The 18,391-nt window shown below is 34.3% G+C and overlaps 2 protein-coding genes and 1 pseudogene across 3 annotated transcripts; 2 read left to right on the top strand and 1 right to left on the bottom strand.

Moving 5' to 3' along the window:
* Nucleotides 1-2,925: 2,925 nt before the first annotated feature.
* On the bottom strand, nucleotides 2,926-8,221 carry LOC124846079 (aldehyde dehydrogenase 22A1-like; annotated as a pseudogene). Its single transcript, XR_015786781.1, has 14 exons — nucleotides 7,990-8,221; nucleotides 7,857-7,900; nucleotides 7,404-7,536; nucleotides 7,062-7,180; nucleotides 6,900-6,907; nucleotides 6,537-6,671; nucleotides 6,192-6,297; nucleotides 6,033-6,111; nucleotides 5,643-5,740; nucleotides 5,404-5,539; nucleotides 4,359-4,574; nucleotides 3,939-4,130; nucleotides 3,366-3,535; nucleotides 2,926-3,305 (listed from the first exon to the last, which is right to left on the bottom strand). The product of XR_015786781.1 is annotated as an aldehyde dehydrogenase 22A1-like (transcript).
* A 1,191-nt stretch (nucleotides 8,222-9,412) lies between these two features.
* Nucleotides 9,413-11,281, top strand: LOC124846083 (universal stress protein PHOS34-like). The gene is made up of 4 exons (XM_047323303.2): nucleotides 9,413-9,723; nucleotides 9,916-10,025; nucleotides 10,210-10,328; nucleotides 10,455-11,281. The coding sequence occupies exons 1-4, from the start codon at nucleotides 9,546-9,548 to the stop codon at nucleotides 10,525-10,527; spliced, it is 480 nt and encodes a 159-aa protein (XP_047179259.1). The 5' UTR covers nucleotides 9,413-9,545; the 3' UTR covers nucleotides 10,528-11,281.
* Nucleotides 11,282-13,921: 2,640 nt separating this feature from the next.
* LOC124846080 (uncharacterized) lies at nucleotides 13,922-15,117 on the top strand. Its single transcript, XM_047323299.2, has one exon. The coding sequence runs from the start codon at nucleotides 14,080-14,082 to the stop codon at nucleotides 15,115-15,117; it is 1,038 nt and encodes a 345-aa protein (XP_047179255.1). The 5' UTR covers nucleotides 13,922-14,079.
* Nucleotides 15,118-18,391: the final 3,274 nt, after the last annotated feature.

Below are 18,391 nucleotides of genomic sequence, written 5' to 3'. Positions count from 1 at the left end.
TAGAATAACATATCATAGTTGAAACCTTGCCACTCCAAAATAGTCAAGGGAACTCTGAAATTGGTTTTACTCCAAAATATGTTCATGGCAGATATTATAATTTTTTATTTACAAAAATAAATATATTGAATAAACTCCTAACCTTCATATTAGAAATTAATAAAAAAAAAAGATAAATAGTATATAATATAAATTACCAGTTTAACAGAGGTATCTTTAATAAAAACATTCATAGAATAACCTATAAAGTTGTTTTGTTTCTAGATGTTTTTCATTTGTAGTACAATTTCTTTCTATGTTAATTAGAAACTTCTCTTAATACTATGGTCGTTGGCATAACTAAAGTTCTTAATCAAAACACTAGAAAGTATATCCATGTACAAATGATAAAAAAGACAACAAATACTGATTTTCTATACTGGGATACCATTAGAAAATAATGGCAGATAGATAAGAAAAATGCTTCATGACTTTCAACTTCTGGACAAAGTATATGGATTATGGATCAAGAATCCGGAAGATATATGCATCATAACATGACTATTTTAATTATTCTTCTGAATACAACTTAAAAAGTATTATAGACTAAATCATTTACTACTTTAACATACTATTTATTAAAAAATAAATCTAAACATTCAGTATTCAAGTTTGTCTCCTCGAACATCAAAAGGGAACCAATGCAATAGTTGTCCAACAGAGGTGACAAAGAGCACCATAAGAGCTGACATTAATGCAGCAAGAAATGATATGCATATATTCTTTTTAATTTCTGGTAATTAAAATGGAAACATTTGTCTTATTTCATTACAAATTAACACGCATTATACATCAAACTCAAGGAAATCGACTAGAAGTTGTATATTCCTTGTCGCATATATTTTGCTCCAACAGTCTCCATGTCACATTCAAAGCACATGGGCATTATCTACATTCAAAGCACATACCATTATCTACTTATTAAGGTAGAATTTAAACTTAATTTTACTAAATCTATTAGGTAAAATAGTCAAAATCTGCTTTCCAGTCCTATCGTTTACAGGCATTTTGGATTTACATTTCCATCATGTTTACACAACACTATCTACACAACCTACAATTAATTTTGCACATTTTCTGTTTTCTACATAAAAGTCATTTTTGTTTCCTCTTTTTCATATCCGAAAATCCTGCAGATCCTTTTACGTCTCTCCCCATATCTTCATTGGCTTTGATACTCCGCTTCCCGCTCAAGTACTTCCTTTTATATTGTTTTTGTTCATTGCACTTCGAAGTATTATTTGATATTCTGTGAACATTTCATTGAGTATATATAAAATTGATATTTATCAAGTTGTTTTTTTTTATCAACAATAACTAATGTATAAATAAAAGGTTTTATTGTTCTTTATTATACCCACACTCTTAGTTATGTCATTGCAAATATCTCCTCAACATCTCACTTTCCAGTTCTGAAAATCACCTCATTACTTTGATACCACACACTACAAACAATGGCTACCTCAATACTCTTCGAAGTTATAAGTTCCTTTTTTTTCTCTAACTCAAAAAGTTGTGCTGTAAAAAATGTTTATACTGTTTGGATTCCCTCTCAGTTCCCCTATTCGATACCATATTGACAGATATTTAGTAAAAGCATCACTCTATAATGGAAGGATATTTAGCATGTATTTGAGGTGTGAAGTTGAGAATTAGGGTTTCAAAAGGGTTCAAAAATTAAGGATTGTTTGGTTTTTATGGTTTGGATTTTGACCGTGATTCAATTGTTTATTATTTTGCTTATTTTTGTTCATTTTCTTGCCATGGAATGTTGTTTGTTTTTTCTTATTTACATCTTCAGTTCCAAAATTTCGAATCCCTTTGTATTTTTGTTCTACACTGTCAAAAAATATGTAACTTTCTCAACCTAATAGCGTTTTACCATGTCATTAACATTTCAAATTAACAGTCCAATAATTAAGAAACTTTCACTGGTTAATAAATTATTGAAAGACTAAAATGGAATTTGTGAAAACATAATATAATAACTAAACAGAAAGTATGAATGTCAAATTTTAAGCACAAGTCAGTTTTTAGGTAAATCACAACTAAATGTAAAATATCATAATACTAAAGCCAAGAACTTGTTTAATGAATAATTGTCCTTTATCTAAAATATAAGGTGCGTAAAGAGAGAAAAAAAAAATCTAGTCTTCACTTTTAACTTCACATGCCTTTATTTTAAGTTTTAAAAACAGGAGCAAGATAGACAAATATTAATTTGTTTGGAATTTCAAAAACGAGAACACGTTTTCAAAATCCTTCTATTTCAAGGTGACAGTGTTGCAAATGAATCATTTCATTGATGAAAGATTAAAAATAAATTTGTAAACCCCAAACACTCGTCACCCGCAACCATATTCTTCCACACTATAATTACACACCCTTCATTTTTTTCAATGTAAAATGACCACAAGAACCACCTATTATTCTTTGTCTAGTGAGGTTACTCACGAACAGTCACTGTTTTTCCCCCAACAATGTCGAGAGTGGAGCACCACAAGAACCAGCAGACATTAGCAAAGCACCCCACAGAGGCTTCATAGGACGGTGCCCCAAGCCTTTGTCATCATTCCTCCTAGTCAACGAGTCCCATCGACTCATGCCCCGGATAAACCAAGGTTTTCAAATTAAAGTTCTCAAATAACTTGTTTTTATTTTCATTAAAAACAGTTCCTAAAAAGAATGCCATAAATTAGTTTTAAAAACAAAAACAAATTCATCAAGCAAGCCAAAGCGTTTATGAATCAAATAATCAAACCACAATGAGTAGTAAAGTGTTTTTGAGCTGCACCAAGGGAAGATAAAGTAATTTAACCGTAAAAGTACATTTATTTGATTTAAATAAAAGAAAAAGATACCAGCATGATAGTAGTATGGTGTAATTTCATTAACATATTGATATAAAATTCATATGATCGTCATCAGACAAAGTAGCCCAGTATTGTCATCGAATAAGCACAGCAACATGGCAATAGTGAGTAATGGCTAAGCCCAAATTATAGATGGATTCTGGGGGATAAACGACAAACCAAAAGCCCTCAATTATTTCAACATGATGATGATATGAATATGAACCATTTGGAATGTTAACACTCCTGACACGATTATCATCTTTCTTTTTTATGCTGCCACGTAGAGAGCTCTGCTCAGTAAGCATTTTCGGCACGTTAACCGATGCTTGCAAACGGTCCCATAAGCCGAGCCCGAATAGTGCTTCAACAAGGGATTTCTGGAGCTCAAATCCATTTTCTGCAACAGGATTACTATTGCAGAGAAAAAATCCATCTCAGTATGACTTTTCCAAACGAAGTAAAATAATATACGATTATGAAAGGTTTTCCAGAATAACCTGAACAGGCTTCGGTATCACGGTTTTGATGAATGGCCACCATCTATCTTCTACAACAGCTTTTACAAGGCAGCATGCCCGCAAACCTTCTGCACCACCAAATCCTCCAAATCCACTTTGTTTCACTCCCCCGAATGGCAGCGACTTAAATAGTGGAAAATACACAATGCAACTTTAGTTCAATGGAAATTATAATTAGATGTAAACTAAACTAGGTTGAGTAGGGAATATATCCTGGCCATTTTAAAAGAACTGCAGAATTACAAGCCAAAAAACCAATAAAATAATTAAACTCTCCTCATACAGCATTCATATATATTGTAGCTTAAACCAGATCCTTCCAAAGGGGCATTTTGCGGCAAAGTAGCCGATACAGTAAATTAAAACAGTAAAGAAATTGCCTTTTTCTCATGAATAAGCCAATAGTTGGTTCCACAGCCAAATTGGCAAATAATATAGCGTGGATCATATCACTGCTACTAAAGTCCTTTAGGGTCAACCCGCTTCTGAGAGAGAGATGACGATAACATAATGAAATAAAATTTACCTGACACATGTATGTTGCACCAAAATCATTAATCGCTGCAATCCCACAATTTATCTGGAAAGCTATATCTGTAGCACGGCTCTGACTGCCTGAGAAAACAGCACATCCAAGCCCAAATTTTGAATCATTTGCAAGCTTCACAACCTCCTCATCGGAGCTAAATTTCATAATTGGCATGATTGGTCCAAAGGCCTAGAAGTCATTCAAATAGAGTGGTAGAGAAAGATATTCTTGAATATAATAATTGCATTACATATATGACACGAGACAATTAGCCATATCTACAAATCTCCAATGCCTTCTAGTAAAGATATGAACGATTTCTTCTATGATCAAAATGAAAATAGATGATTGATCACGTAACACATGACAACAACCACAAAACAATTATTATGGCAGAGAAACCACCAAGTTTTTTACCTCTTCCTCCATCAATCTCATTGAGTGATTCACATTCAAATTAACCGTAGGGGGGAAATATTGATCAACCGCACCTTCACCTATGTGTCCAAACCTTCTTCGTGCAATAATTTCAGCTCTTTTGTCTAAAGCATCATTTATAAGGCCTTGAAGCTTTTCATAATGCGAATGCATACATAAAGCTCCCATATCATACTTTCGAGCAAGTGGTGGGCCCTGCAAGACATCATGAACTGAAAAGCATTAGGAAAGGGAGTTCTTCATACTAAATAGTTCTGAAGGAGACGTCTATTCTCTCTTACAAGTGAAAAGGGTTCTTGATAGTACAGAAAGCCTTAGTCACCAGAATCCCTTCTTAAAGTGGTTTAGGATTAGGATTTGGTCCACTGCAACACTAAAATAAGACCTTAATTAACTTACAAATACTTTTCAAAATTGTATAAGTCCTTAAAACATTATAAATTGCAAACTAACCTCTACATATTTTATATTAGTTATAAATTAGTCCTTAATTTTTATTATTTGCAATTTAATTGCAAGATTAGACCTAACCCAACCTGTCTACCCTACTTAATCTAGCCTAATTGATTTAGGCTCGATCGGGCCTTATACGACATTAAATAACATGAGTCCAACTTGACTAGACATATACAAATTTTGACCCAACCTGAGCCAGGTCAACTTACTCATATTGAACCAACTTCATATCTAACATTGGCTTGAACCAACCCTAGTCTGACCCATCCTAACCTAGGCTAGGCTAGACCTAGAACAAACCTAGGTCAATACAACTCAATCTCATGTTGATTTGAACCATACTTAATTTGGTTCAAACTAACCTAGGCTTAGCCCAACCTAACTTACACTTGGCCTAACCCAACCTTGCATTATCTGGGTCCAACTTAAACTGACTTTTATCGATTAAGGCCCACTTGATTACTGAAATAGCAATAATGTAACAATAAGTAACTAACAAACTCATTGAGTTAAAAAGAGAGATGCAGCAGTTACATTTTACCAATTAAATGTTTAAAGGGAAACTTACAGCTGTAATAGATTTTATAATTTTGGTAACTTTACTGGCAAAGGATGCATATATGTTCCTGTGGACATAAAGTCGCTCAGCCCCAGCACAGTTCTGCCCACTTGACTGAAGAAGAGCCCTGACAGCAATTTGAGCACCTATATTCGGCAGATCAGCCAATTAAAGCTATGGCACTCACAAATGAACATTCCATCAAGTTGCAAGGTTAGTATTTTCCAGCCAAGTTTGAAGAGATTCATACATGATCCACATCTACATCTTCACAAACAATAAATGCATCTTTTCCACCAAACTCCAATGTAAGTGGTATAAGTTTCTCGGCAGCATTGCTCATTATCTATATAAAAGAATGCAGCAAATCATCAGACACTTATTAAATTAAAAGGTAGATGCTATCCCGTGCATTCGTTCTACCTCAAAGACATCACTCTAAACCAGAGGTCTACAGCAACTTTGAAGTTACAAATACAACTCAGTTAAACAATGACTATGTGTACTCTCTTGAATTCCTTTATTAAACATCTACCATGCTTAACTCATTCAGAATCTTATTTTGTAGAATTGGAACAAAAAAATCATTATTACTATTATAGAATACAATTTAAAGATGAGGGCCAAAGGAATCATACCATCTTGCCTATCCCAGGTGATCCAACAAAAATGACTTTGTCAACAGAAGATACCAGTGCTTCTCCTGTTTCAGCAAACCTGGTAAGAAAAGCTCTATTAGTTATAGGTGCATATGTTACTCAAACCAAAGGGAAGAACGAAGGGTGATAAGGCTATACCCTGTTATCACCTCAACAAGTTCCTCTGGAGCTCCTATAGCGGCAAGGGCTGAGTGGATGATTCGGAAGTAAAAGCATCCAGACCAACCTGCATGTTCTGAAACCTACAATCAGAATCATATGGATTTATGTCAAATTGAAAACATAATTTTATAGTAACTTGTAAGAGCAGGACAAGTATTAACCCATGCATAGTCTCAATTTTAACATAAGTTTCAACTAATGTAATATAATCACTATCAAAGCATATCAGTCAACAATGTTATTCTTGAAAAGATGTAGTGCATTCATGGAATGAAACAATTTTAGAAAGGTAGATAGCAGGCATTATGTCATTTTATATTTTAATCACAATGCCATTTCCAGAAAAAACTGCTGCCGACATCGGGTTAAAAATATTGTGGAAAGGATAGTTCCGCGACACAATGGCACCGATAACACCAAGGGGGTGTAATTCTACTCTAGCTCTCTTATGAAACCCTCGCTTTTCCAGACGATCTGTAAGTTTTTTTATTTACCACAAAAGAAAAAAAAACTAGTCATGAAAATGCATTAAGAAAATCTGTAATTTTAGCATAAAATATCATTAAGTATATTAAAAGAGTAATACATCTTTTCCTAAAATAATTAGTGGAAAATTATAAAACACTACAATTTCAGGGCAATAATTTATAAGAACATTATAAAAACCAGGGAAAGATAATATACCACAGTTACTTTAAGAAGGGAGAAAGTGTCAATTACAGGGGTTAGGGTGGAGGAGGAACACGCTGTACCCACTTACAAGAAAAATATATGTATAGATGTACTAGTTTTTTTGGTCCAAACTGAAAAAAGAGAGAGAAAGAGAGAGAGGATTGAGGCAGGTACCGGTACTCAGACTTTAGGCATTGCTCACCCTCAGACACCAATTTATCTTCTCACACGTTGTCATTATTTCTCCGAAAGAAGCATCTACCATTGTCTTCCCAGTATCACGTGAAGATATTATGTATAAAGCACACGAATTAAAATATACTCAAGAAATTTATTAATATTCTTTGGAAAAAAAAGTATAATTCATATATATTTTAGACTAATGAATAAAACCATGTGATAGCTAGCACCAAAAGAGACTAGGATGCTTCCTAGAATATCAACATTATGTTAGTGTTACAAAAATACTAACACTTAAATCTTCTTTCAATGACTATAAAGAAGAACTGCACTTACTCGCATAGTGTTTGATGTTTAATTATATACTCCAAAAGTGTACGTAAAACTGGCGCCTTTGCTTGAAGCTCGTCTTCGCCCACACTTTTTTGTGGCTTACGTACTTTCTCTCTATTTGCTCCCTTATAGCTAACTCTTGCCATTCTTTTACTCATAAATCTAATCAAATTGAAAACCAATATTTTATAAACACTTTGTAATAACTTGTTTTTGTGAAACAAATAATCAATCCTTAAAACTAGGCACAGGCTTAACGAACATTCATATGCAGAAAAATTAATACACAGATGAAAAAACAAAAGGTTGTCAACTCATCTGAATTCGAAATTAAGTTTCAAAGAAAAAGCAAAACTGCACGCCTATCAAACAAAACGCGAAAGCCGATATAAAACAAACTATATGACACCACCCAGCGATTTGAAAAAATAAAATTGCAGATGCATAAACACTCACATATATGAAGTCGTTCTCTTGTGTTTGATTCCCATCATCCAACACTGCGATAATAATAAAAGTAAATTAAGATCACATTTTGAGTGTGGCAAAAAAATTACGTGCAATAGGGAGTGAAAAAGGAGAGTGCCACCGGAGGAGTCGACGTCAAATGGAAGGAACCTTGGGAGGAATAAGAATGAGAAGGAACTTGCAGATGACGAAAGGCAGTGGTAGAACGAGCAAGGGCCACCAAAACGCCATTGGAAGAACTTCATAGCAGATTCAAAGAAAAGCAGTTGGCTAGGGTTTAGAGATGGTTGGGCAGAGTTTCGTTTGATTTGTTCTTTGGAGGAGAATGGTTGAAGAAATGAAGGAAGAGGAGAAAGTTTCTGGGTTGATACAGAAAACTGTTTGGATGCTGTTGGTACTGGGTGGCATTGTACAGTTGTACTACATGGAGTAGTGATGCACTTCCTACAGCCTGAAATCTAAAACAACAAAAAGTGCATCCTAGCTGGATTACAATATAATTAATTTTAATAAGTGTTCAATAATTAATTTAGATAATACTACTTTATATAATTATTCTAGGCATTATCTTATAAGTTCTTATATATATATATATATATATATATATATATATATATATATATATGTATATATATATATATATATACACTATTTTTTATTATATAATTTTATTTCTTATGTAAAATAAAATAATAAAATATATTATTTATCACATATTGTTTTCAAACTATATTCTAAAATTAAATGTTTTAAATGTTTATATGTTAATTATGTATAGGATTTTCTTTTTAATTTAGGTGGAATCATAATATGTTAATTTTGTAAATTTATTTTAATTTTAATTTTTATATTTAAAATAAGTAAATAATTTGTATACATAAAATAAATAATTTTTAACAATAATTCAAAACTATAATATCAAAATTAATATGTAGAAAAATAAATTATAAGTTCTAAGTAAATTATAATTATTTATAATAAAAAAAATAATTATTCAATGAAAAATTAAAAATAATATGTATAATATTATTATTAATATTAAATAAGAAATATATTATTTAATTAAACTATATCTACCTAAAAGTTTAACACTGATCAGACAAGTATTTTAACACGGAGTTTGTTCATATACTGATTATACCAATTAAACAATATATTTTAGACGAGCGTGTTCATATATATATTAAATAAATATATTAATACAAATTAGATGACTTTATCCATTTTATGATTAAAATAATCTAATAATACACAAAAATAAATGTGTCCATAGAGTGATTAGACGAATCTCATAATGAATGAATTTATCAATACATTAATTACACAAATCTAACAATTTAAAATACATCAACTTATTATTTTTTTGCAAGCTAATATTCACATATTTTTAGCCAGAAATTATTGATGTCTCGGTTTGGATCTGATCCTATGTAAGTGAGAATTATCGAACCTCAAATTCAAAAAGGCAATAAATGTGTGGAACAGTGTGAGCCACTAACGCAGTACTCAATTGCCGATCTTTCAGTATCAGCCTCACAAATTGCGCTTTTTCAGTGTCAACCCTTCACAGACCAAAACAACAAACCAAAATAGAATTCTAATTCCCATCGACACAAACACAAGTAAAAAACATTACTAAGAGACCACATCGTTGGTTGTTGTAGTGAGAGAGAGAAAATGACAAGTGCTAGGAGAGTGGGCGTGGCGGTTGATTTCTCATCGTGCAGCATCAAAGCACTGCAATGGACGGTGGATAACGTGGTAAAAGAAGGGGATCACCTCGTTCTTATCGTGGTTCGCCACGCTTCCAATTACGAGCACGGCGAGATGCAGCTCTGGGAAACCACTGGTTCACGTTAGCAACGCTAATCCCTTGATTCGAACATTCTAATGATTTTATCTGTTACAGATTATTTACGTAAAATTCGTAAAAATATAGGTAGAACAAAATTTGATTCGTGGTCGTTTTGTGGTTCCTAATTGGGGAGCAGGTGCGTGTATGAGATTTTAATTTGCTTATTTAGTGTGTGTATTGATGCAAACGCAGCTCTGATACCTCTGTCTGAGTTCTCTGAACCTGCGGTCATGAAGAAATATGAATTCAACCCCGACCCCAATGTAATTGATATAGTCCAAACTGCTGCCAGGCAAAAAAATGTATGGTTTTGGTAAATTTTCTCCTAGGGTTGTAAATATTGAATTTAGTTTTTAAATTACAAAAATAAGCATGCCATTTTTTGTCTTGCTCTGTTCTAACTCTTTATGAAAGAGAAGTAGAAATATTTGTTAGCTGTGTGCATAGCATTACATAAGAGTAAGTTGGAAGATTTTGGGATGGCAGATTATGGTAATAATGAAGATCTATTGGGGAGATGCTCGTGAGAAGTTATGTGAAGCGATTGATCAGGTACCTCTAGACTACCTTACCCTCGGCAACAGAGGCCTTGGACCTCTCCAAAGGTGCTTACTATTTCAACCCATTCCTCCAAAACACAGCATAGCAGATACTGAGGTTTTTTACGTTTCTTCTGATATAACGAAGGATCCGAATTTCAATCTCTTTTTTTTTTCATTTTCCTTTTTCAGGGTCATAATGGGCAGCGTCAGCAACTTCGTGGTGAATAATGCCACCTGTCCTGTCACTGTGGTCAAGAGTTAAGACCACAACCATTAGTTTCTTCATTAATTTTCTAATTTAATGTAGGAATAATCAAACTATTCTACCTGGTTTTGTTCAAGAACCTGCTGTTCGTGTATTCATTCAACTTGTTTCTGAAATGACCTTTTCAAACTATAGGAAAAGGATGTTATATTAATTGTAATACTATTTTCATCATCCAAACATAAATAAATAAAGAGAGAGGTGTACCAGCAATAAGACGATATTGTTTTATTTTGGGTAGAAAGTTGTGGAATTTAATGAATTGAATGTATGTTTAGAATTAGGGTCGAGTGTGGTTGGAGAAAACATTTTTGTAGTTTGTACATTTTGCTAGGAATATATGAGTTTTTGATGCTTTATCGTAATGGTGCAAGAATGTGACTCACATATGGGAAACTCACATATTTTGGTTGAAGAAAAAAAGTAATGACAAGGGTGGTCAGAATGTGGAAAAAGGTGTTGGTGGAACTAGTGATCATATGGAACATGACCACAACAACATGCAGTTTGAATCTGAGGTTACATACAATAAAGCAATATGTATAAGCAAACGAAGGAAGAACAATGTATAGATTTCAAGAGTCGTACCGTAACAACTCCATATGCTGGATATGAGAGCAGAAGACACTAACGTATGTAGTAAAAATTGTCATTTGTGTAAAGTTGAATAGAAAAAGATGACTTTGTTCATTTTATTTCCCGAAATTGTTGTAAAGTTTAATACAAGAAAATTCATTGTAATATTTTATGTTAATGCACATATTTATGTTGGTTTCCATTTTGCAGACCATAATCATATTTATGTTGTTTTCCATTTAGCAGAGTCTATTGACGGTTATGTTTTGTTGTCCTCATTTTTTTTTTCGATTTTGATATTGTTACTTAGATAAATTATGTTGTTGTGTGGGTTGAATTAACCATGTTTGCTACATCAAACTTTGATTCTTTCTATTAGGCAAATCCTTCACATAATTTTTTTCGTTGCTTATCAAATATTATGTCCTTGTTCCCCACATTTTTTTTCCTGTTTTGAAAGTGTATTTTATTTTGATATTAAATAGTTAACCTGACTTATTTGAAGGGAGATGTGATTACTTAGTTGAATTGTTTGGGAGGTAGTTACCATGGTTGGTACATGAAACTTTGATTTTTGTGCTTAGACAGTCCTTGTACATAACTTTGTTCCCTGCTCCCAATTATTATGCGTTTGTTGTCCACGTTTTTTTCTATTTCGAAAGTGTATTTTATTTTGATATTGACTTATTTGAGAGGAGATGTGGTTACTTAGTTCAATTTGAAAGATGAAGTGATCTCATCGTATAAAGAAGAAATGTTACTAGTCTTTACAAAATTAAATATATCATATGAAGATATTTCAATGTTGAGATGTTTTAGGTACTCGTCTTTCCAAAACCTAAAGTGGATATGTCTATAAAAGACGATGTTTAAGTTAGTTAAATGTATGAAACAATATTAAATACAATAACAATGAAACATAATTAATTTATCTTTTATATTATATTATTTACAACATATTTATGGACATTTACCTGACTAGATTAACTTTGGCTAATATTATGCTAATATATTTTAACTTTTTCTTAAATTAATCTCATATTGTCAAAGTTAAAAAGTGGTCGATATAGTTTCTCTCTTAAGTATATTTAAGAAGAAATGATAGAAATGTACTCGAACTTACATAATGCAATTATTTTAACTTCTAATAAAAATCGAAAAATTAAATGAGTTAAATGTTCTGAAAATAAAAACGAATGTCTTTGAACAACTTTTCGGAAAGCAAATTTTAATGATACCAATTTTTAAAAAAATAATATATGACCATTAAATGAATATTTGCTTAATAAAAATTAATAAAATTAATATAAGAATAAGTATGGATGATAAAATAAAACTTCATTTAGTAAAGATTTTCTTATATAAATTTTTAAACTTGCCCAGTTTTCCTACACTAATTATATTTACTTTTATTAAATGTAATTATATTTAATAAGACAAGTAAACGAATCCATGAAATATAAAGATAGCGATGAAATATATTTTCAATTCCAGCAATTTGGAGAGAAAAAAAATATACTTATATTATGTTATTATATGCAATCTCATCTCATGATATAAAGTGTTTTTATTTTTACAACAAAAAAATATAAATAAATATTATATAAAAATGGTTCTAGTTAAAAGTATTGAGAAACTTTCATTAAGAATAGTAAAATAACACGAAATAAAATAAATTTTTTATCCTTCTTGTATTCAAGAAAAAAAAAACTGTTTCAGAATAAAAGTTGGGACCGAAATATGAACCTGATCAGTCGCTTCTTCTCTTCTTAGGATGCCTTTATCTTCACGTCCTTCTCCTAGTCAGCACATTTCGGGGAGAGTGAGGTGTATACCTGCGAAAGCACTCCGACGCTCAAGTCAGAAAAAATGGGAATTGTAGAACTCTCTCAGTTCAATCATAGTAGAAAATCATAAATTTCTCTTAAGAAGAATGTACCTTTTTCTCTTTCTGTTTTTCATATTTAAAGTGATAAAATAAACCGTTTACCTAAAAATTCGGTAGGTCACAGAAGTTGACCATTTGGAAAACGCAACCGTTAGATCGTGTTTGATACTGGGTCAATTAATCCCGTGATTTGTGGCGCTAACGATTAAGATTTAATATGTTCAGTGCAGTCGACACATACGATCGCTATATTGCGATCGCAATATATCTCGGCCTCCTAACAGTCGTCCGGGTTACTAGTCTATTATTATATGCTCATGATATTGAACTGTCGTGACATCGCTCGACAACTGTTCATTGCCATCGACATATACGATCGCTATATCACGATCGTAATATATCTCGGCGCCTTAACGGTCTTAACGGTCGCCCGAGTTACCAGTCGAGGGCGACTGTTGGTGAGTTTAGACATCCTATGATACAAACTGTTAAAATCACATATATGGTGATAGTTTACAGGTAAAATTTGTTCAAATTGCTCACTTTCTAAATAGAGTTAGAAAACTTGTTTGTCCTTTTCTGATATAAAAATGTGGTATCAAACGAGTAATTTTCTCTTTGGATAGATATCCGCCATTACACATTAATAATTAATCACCTCATTAGTGAGCAAAACAATGCGGAAACATTCCCACTAATCACCATTAGACAATAATCACTAATCACCTCATCCTATTTTTTTCAAGGAGCATGATAGTTTGACAGTTTCTATTTTATACCACTGTTTAACAACCATAAATTTATTATTTTATATTAAAATTATATATATTTACTTTTATTAGTTAAATGTAATATTCTATTACTTAAAAAAGTTATAAAATAGAGATAAGAGAAAAAAAATTAGGAGTAAAGTTATCTTCTATTTTTCTCACCGTCAATTCATAACCCAGCCGTCCTTCGCCCTCACTTATATATATTTATATATATTCTCACACCCCAATTCCCTAGCACCCAACACCTTCTTTTCTCAGCCTCCTTAAAAAAAATTAAAAAACACAAAAAGTAATAAACAAAACCAAAAGAAAATGAAACTCAACGTTAACTTCATCACCCTCTTCTTCATAACCCTAGCACTATGCTTTGCAATATGCAAAGCGCATGACTCACCCAGCGACGAAGAGCCTCAGTCCGAACCGCCACCGACGGAGTCTACAGAGGATCAGGCAACGGGGGCCCCAGAATCGGAGGACCCGGCATCGGCTGACCCCGCATCGGCGGATCAGGCATCGGAGGAACCGTTAGTGGACCCGACATCTGAAGAAGCAATGACGGAACCCTCCGTGGACCCGGTAAGAGATGACCCTGCAATGAAGGACCCGGAGGAATTGTACGGGGACCTGACATCTGCTAACACGGAATCGGCGGACCCTCCATCAGAGGACACGGAATCGGCGGACCCGCCATCGGAGGACCCGGCATCAGAGGGCCCGGCGTCCGAGGACACGTCATTGGCGGACGCACCAACGGCGGAGTCGCCATTCTCGAACACCGTCGAGGAAGGCTTCTTTGGCGGGAGTGGCGGCGGGCAACTGCGCAAAGCGTTTTCCTCGTTCTTCGCCGAAATCCGGATGGGGTCGTTGCGCGGGAGCAAGACGATTACGATGCTGAACCAGTTCAATCGCCAAGACCGTGACTCTGTGAAGGAAATCTGCTCCCGCACGGACTACCCGGACGACTGCCTCTCCACCGTGGTGCCCTTCCTGGGAAACAAATTCGACCTCATGAGCGTCCTGGAAGCCGCCATCAAGGCCTGCTCCTTCCAGACCAACTTCACCATCTCCATTGTCGACAAACACATGAAATCCTCATCGGATATGGCCACCGCCCTCGCTAACTGCAAGGAGCAGTACACAACCGCCCTCCAGAGCCTGCAGCAGGCCTTGAATGCCCTCACCTCTCACGACCTCGCCAACGTCACCGTCATGCTGAGCTCCGTGATGGCAGATGTCTCCACCTGCGAGAGCGGCTTCGAGGACCTCAAGTTGGCTAGGGGTCGTTCTGAAGGCATGGTCAGCATAACGGTTAGCAACTGTCTCTCCATTGCTGCCCTGATTCCCTCTTAGGGCATGGGTGCCTATATCACATAAATATAGAATAGAAAAATGAAACACACATAATATTTTACATTTGATATTTTTTTTTTTGCTTTTTACTTTTTTATTTTTAGAAAAATTACAAAAATTCACTCGACCATTTTGTCCTTGTATTTTATCTTTTGTTATGTGTGATATTATCCTTAGTTTATAGGCTACAGTATTTTTGTAAATAAAAGTTTAGTTGTGAAGCATCAACTAAAAACAAACATATTTTGTTTTATGGAATGGATGTATGCGTTATTCATTCACACTTGAAATGTACTTTTAGATGTTTAGTCCACAAACAAAATTATAGATTTAACGTCTCTTTGGATATATATACTTTTTATATTAGGAAAATCTTATTTGAATTTTGTTTACAAATTAATTTAGGTTTAATCCTTTCGAACATTCCTATTTCTGTAGGATCATCTCAAGTAGGTCCTCGTATTGTAAATGTTCTGGATTAGGTCCCTTGTTATGAAAAATTGAATCAATTTAGGCCTTACCGTTAGTTCCATACTAACACCGTTAAAGGGGTGACACGTGTCAGTTCGTGGTTTTTTTGAATTTTTTAATTATATTTTTATTATTTTTATTTTTATTTTTTTAAAAGTAAAATTTAAAAATGTCACGTGTCAAACTGATAGTGTGCCACGTGGCAATGGCAGTGTGACGTGGCACTGAGAGTGCCACATGTCATTGTCAGGCTACGTGTCATTGCATTAGTCTCAATTTGGTCCTGTATTTTTATTATGTTGCAATTTGATCCCTGTATTTTTATTTTGTCTCAATTTAGTCTTAATTTTAAAAATTAAACAAATTTTTCCCTCCTCAAATTCAAACAAAATTTAAATTGTATATAAATCTTAACAAATATTTTTATTAAAATTAATATTTTTAATAAATATTTTTAACAAGATTAAATTTAATTATATTTATATTTACTTAATCATAGAAATGTTAATTATGTTATTTAAATATATCTATAAGAGTTTAAAGAAGAGTGACATAACATGCTGGTGTTATGTTATGTTATTTAAATATATACAATTTAAACTTTGTTTGAATTTAAGGAGGGAAAAATTGTTTAATTTTTAAAATTAAAACTAAATTGAGACAAAATAAAAATACAGGGATCACATTGCTACATAATAAAAATACAGGGACCAAATTGAGACTAATGCAATGACACGTGGCCTGACAATGACATGTGGCACTGTCAGTGCCACGTCACACTGCCATTGCCACGTGGCACACTATCAGTTTGATACGTGGCATTTTTAAATTTTACTTTTAAAAAAATAAATATAAAATAAAAAATAAAAATAAAAATAATAAAAATATAATTAAAAATTCAAAAAAACCACGACCTGACACATGTCACCCCTTTAACGATGTTAGTATGGAACAAACGGTAAGTCCTAAATTGATTCATTTTTTCCTAATCGAGAACATTTACAATACGAGGACCTACTTGAGACGATCCTACAGAAATAAGAATGTTCGAAAGGATTAAACCTAAAATATATTGTTTTTGTAGTGTTATGATAAATAGATTAAGAAAGGAAAATTGTTTTTTGACTCCACTCACATCTGATGACAAATATATTTCAATCATTAATAAAGTGAGTTTTTATATTTATAAAGAAAGAAAAGGTTTATATATATATATATATATATATATATATATATATATATATATATATATATATATATATATACACTACAAAAAAGTAGGGCATTACCGAAGGCCAAAAGCCCTCGGAAAATGCCATAAGCCGTCGATAAAGGGTGTTTACCGAAGGCTTATCGACGGCCAAAAATCCTTCGGTAAATCTCTTGTCGCTAAATATTACCGAGGGCTTTTGTCCTTCGGTAATTACCGAGGGCCAAAAGCCGTCGGTAATTACCGAAGGGCAAAAGCCCTCGGTAAGTTTCGAAGTGCGAAAGAAGAGAGTAAGCAGTGAGTGACTGTCATCCTTATTGAAAGTCGGAGTTTTCCATACATCTCTCTGGGCGTTTCATACAAGACGACACGTTTCTCATCAGCATCATCAGAATTTTCAGAGGAAGGTACAGGGACAAGATGCAAGATCCTTCCTGATGGATAAAGATGATGTTTAGCAGGCTTCTCTGATGTTGCCTCTGTATTACCTGCTTCTGATGTTGCCTCATTTTTCATTTCTGCTTCTGTGATGCCTTTTTTTCTGGCTGCTTGTTTTTCCTTGCCACCATTAATCTTAGGATTATCACCCTGTTCCTCCAGTTGAAGCTCCTTCAAATATTGATTCATTTCATCGTTAGCAGTGTTGTGAGTGGCAGAACTTATTTGCTCCTCTTCTTCATCCACGCCATCATTATCAGATTCTTCACAGGTGGATTTAGATCCGTCGTCCTCATCACTCGTAAACTCGGAATCTGTATTATTAATTATGGAGTGACATAATAAAAGCCAACTTGATCTGATCAAATAACCAGCCATTAACGTAAAATATTGACAACAAATAAAAACAAAAAAAACACATTTGCCAAAACCATGTAATGTTTAAAGAACTAATTTGAGCACCTCGTGAATGAAATCATGGACAGAAGAAGCTGACAACGTGGGCACCAGGTCATCACTATTCACAATGGAAGTGATAAAGGGCTTCCCAAATTCCGCCATTTCCATTGACATACAGGCAGCTGCATAAAAAATTATATTTGTGAAACAATAGAAAAATCAACTAATTAATTAATTAAGAATCATAGATAACAAATTCCCAATTCCCAATTCCCAATTCGCAAACCCCAAACTCATTCTCACGCCATGGATCCCAACCCTCGAACCTTTCCCATCCTTTCCGACTCCGACCACTTCGACCTCGAGCAGCCGCGGGCTCCGGAGATTGTGAGCCAAATGCCGCACCTCGCCGACCCATACCTCATGGCCTCCATGGGTCGAGTCGTATCTCAGGTGGCCCAGGCCGGAACGGTCCTGAACCAGATGGGGGAGCTGCCCACGCATGAGGAAGTTGACAGCGCCAGGGCCAGGCTGACGGAGATCGAGGCCCACCTGTCCCACGAACTAGAGGAGATCGCGCCCCGCGGAGATGGAGATTCACGAGTGGCGGGCCCACCAGGCCGAGAAGGAGAGGGAGGGCCGGGAGCGGGCGGAGACGGAGAAGCGAATCTGGAAGTCGGTGCTGCAGTTGGACGAGATGCACGAGGCGTACGAGAAGCTTCTGAAGGACGCGGAGAACGGCTTGGGGTGACCAAA

This window comes from Vigna umbellata, chromosome 5 (genome assembly GCF_029865625.1).
Source record: "Vigna umbellata cultivar VRB3 chromosome 5, Vumbellata_1.0, whole genome shotgun sequence".
Taxonomy (NCBI): domain Eukaryota; kingdom Viridiplantae; phylum Streptophyta; class Magnoliopsida; order Fabales; family Fabaceae; genus Vigna; species Vigna umbellata.
Note: the sequence above shows the minus strand (reverse complement) of the source record. Positions and strands in the feature narration are given on the sequence as shown.

Coding starts and splice junctions, on each gene's coding strand:
- LOC124846083 (XM_047323303.2), top strand. CDS start 9,546: ATGACAAGTGCTAGGAGAGTGGGCGTGGCGGTTGATTTCTCATCGTGC. Junction 9,724..9,915: donor CTGGGAAACCACTGGTTCAC/GTTAGCAACGCT, acceptor ATGCAAACGCAG/CTCTGATACCTCTGTCTGAG. Junction 10,329..10,454: donor GGCCTTGGACCTCTCCAAAG/GTGCTTACTATT, acceptor TTCCTTTTTCAG/GGTCATAATGGGCAGCGTCA.
- LOC124846080 (XM_047323299.2), top strand. CDS start 14,080: ATGAAACTCAACGTTAACTTCATCACCCTCTTCTTCATAACCCTAGCA.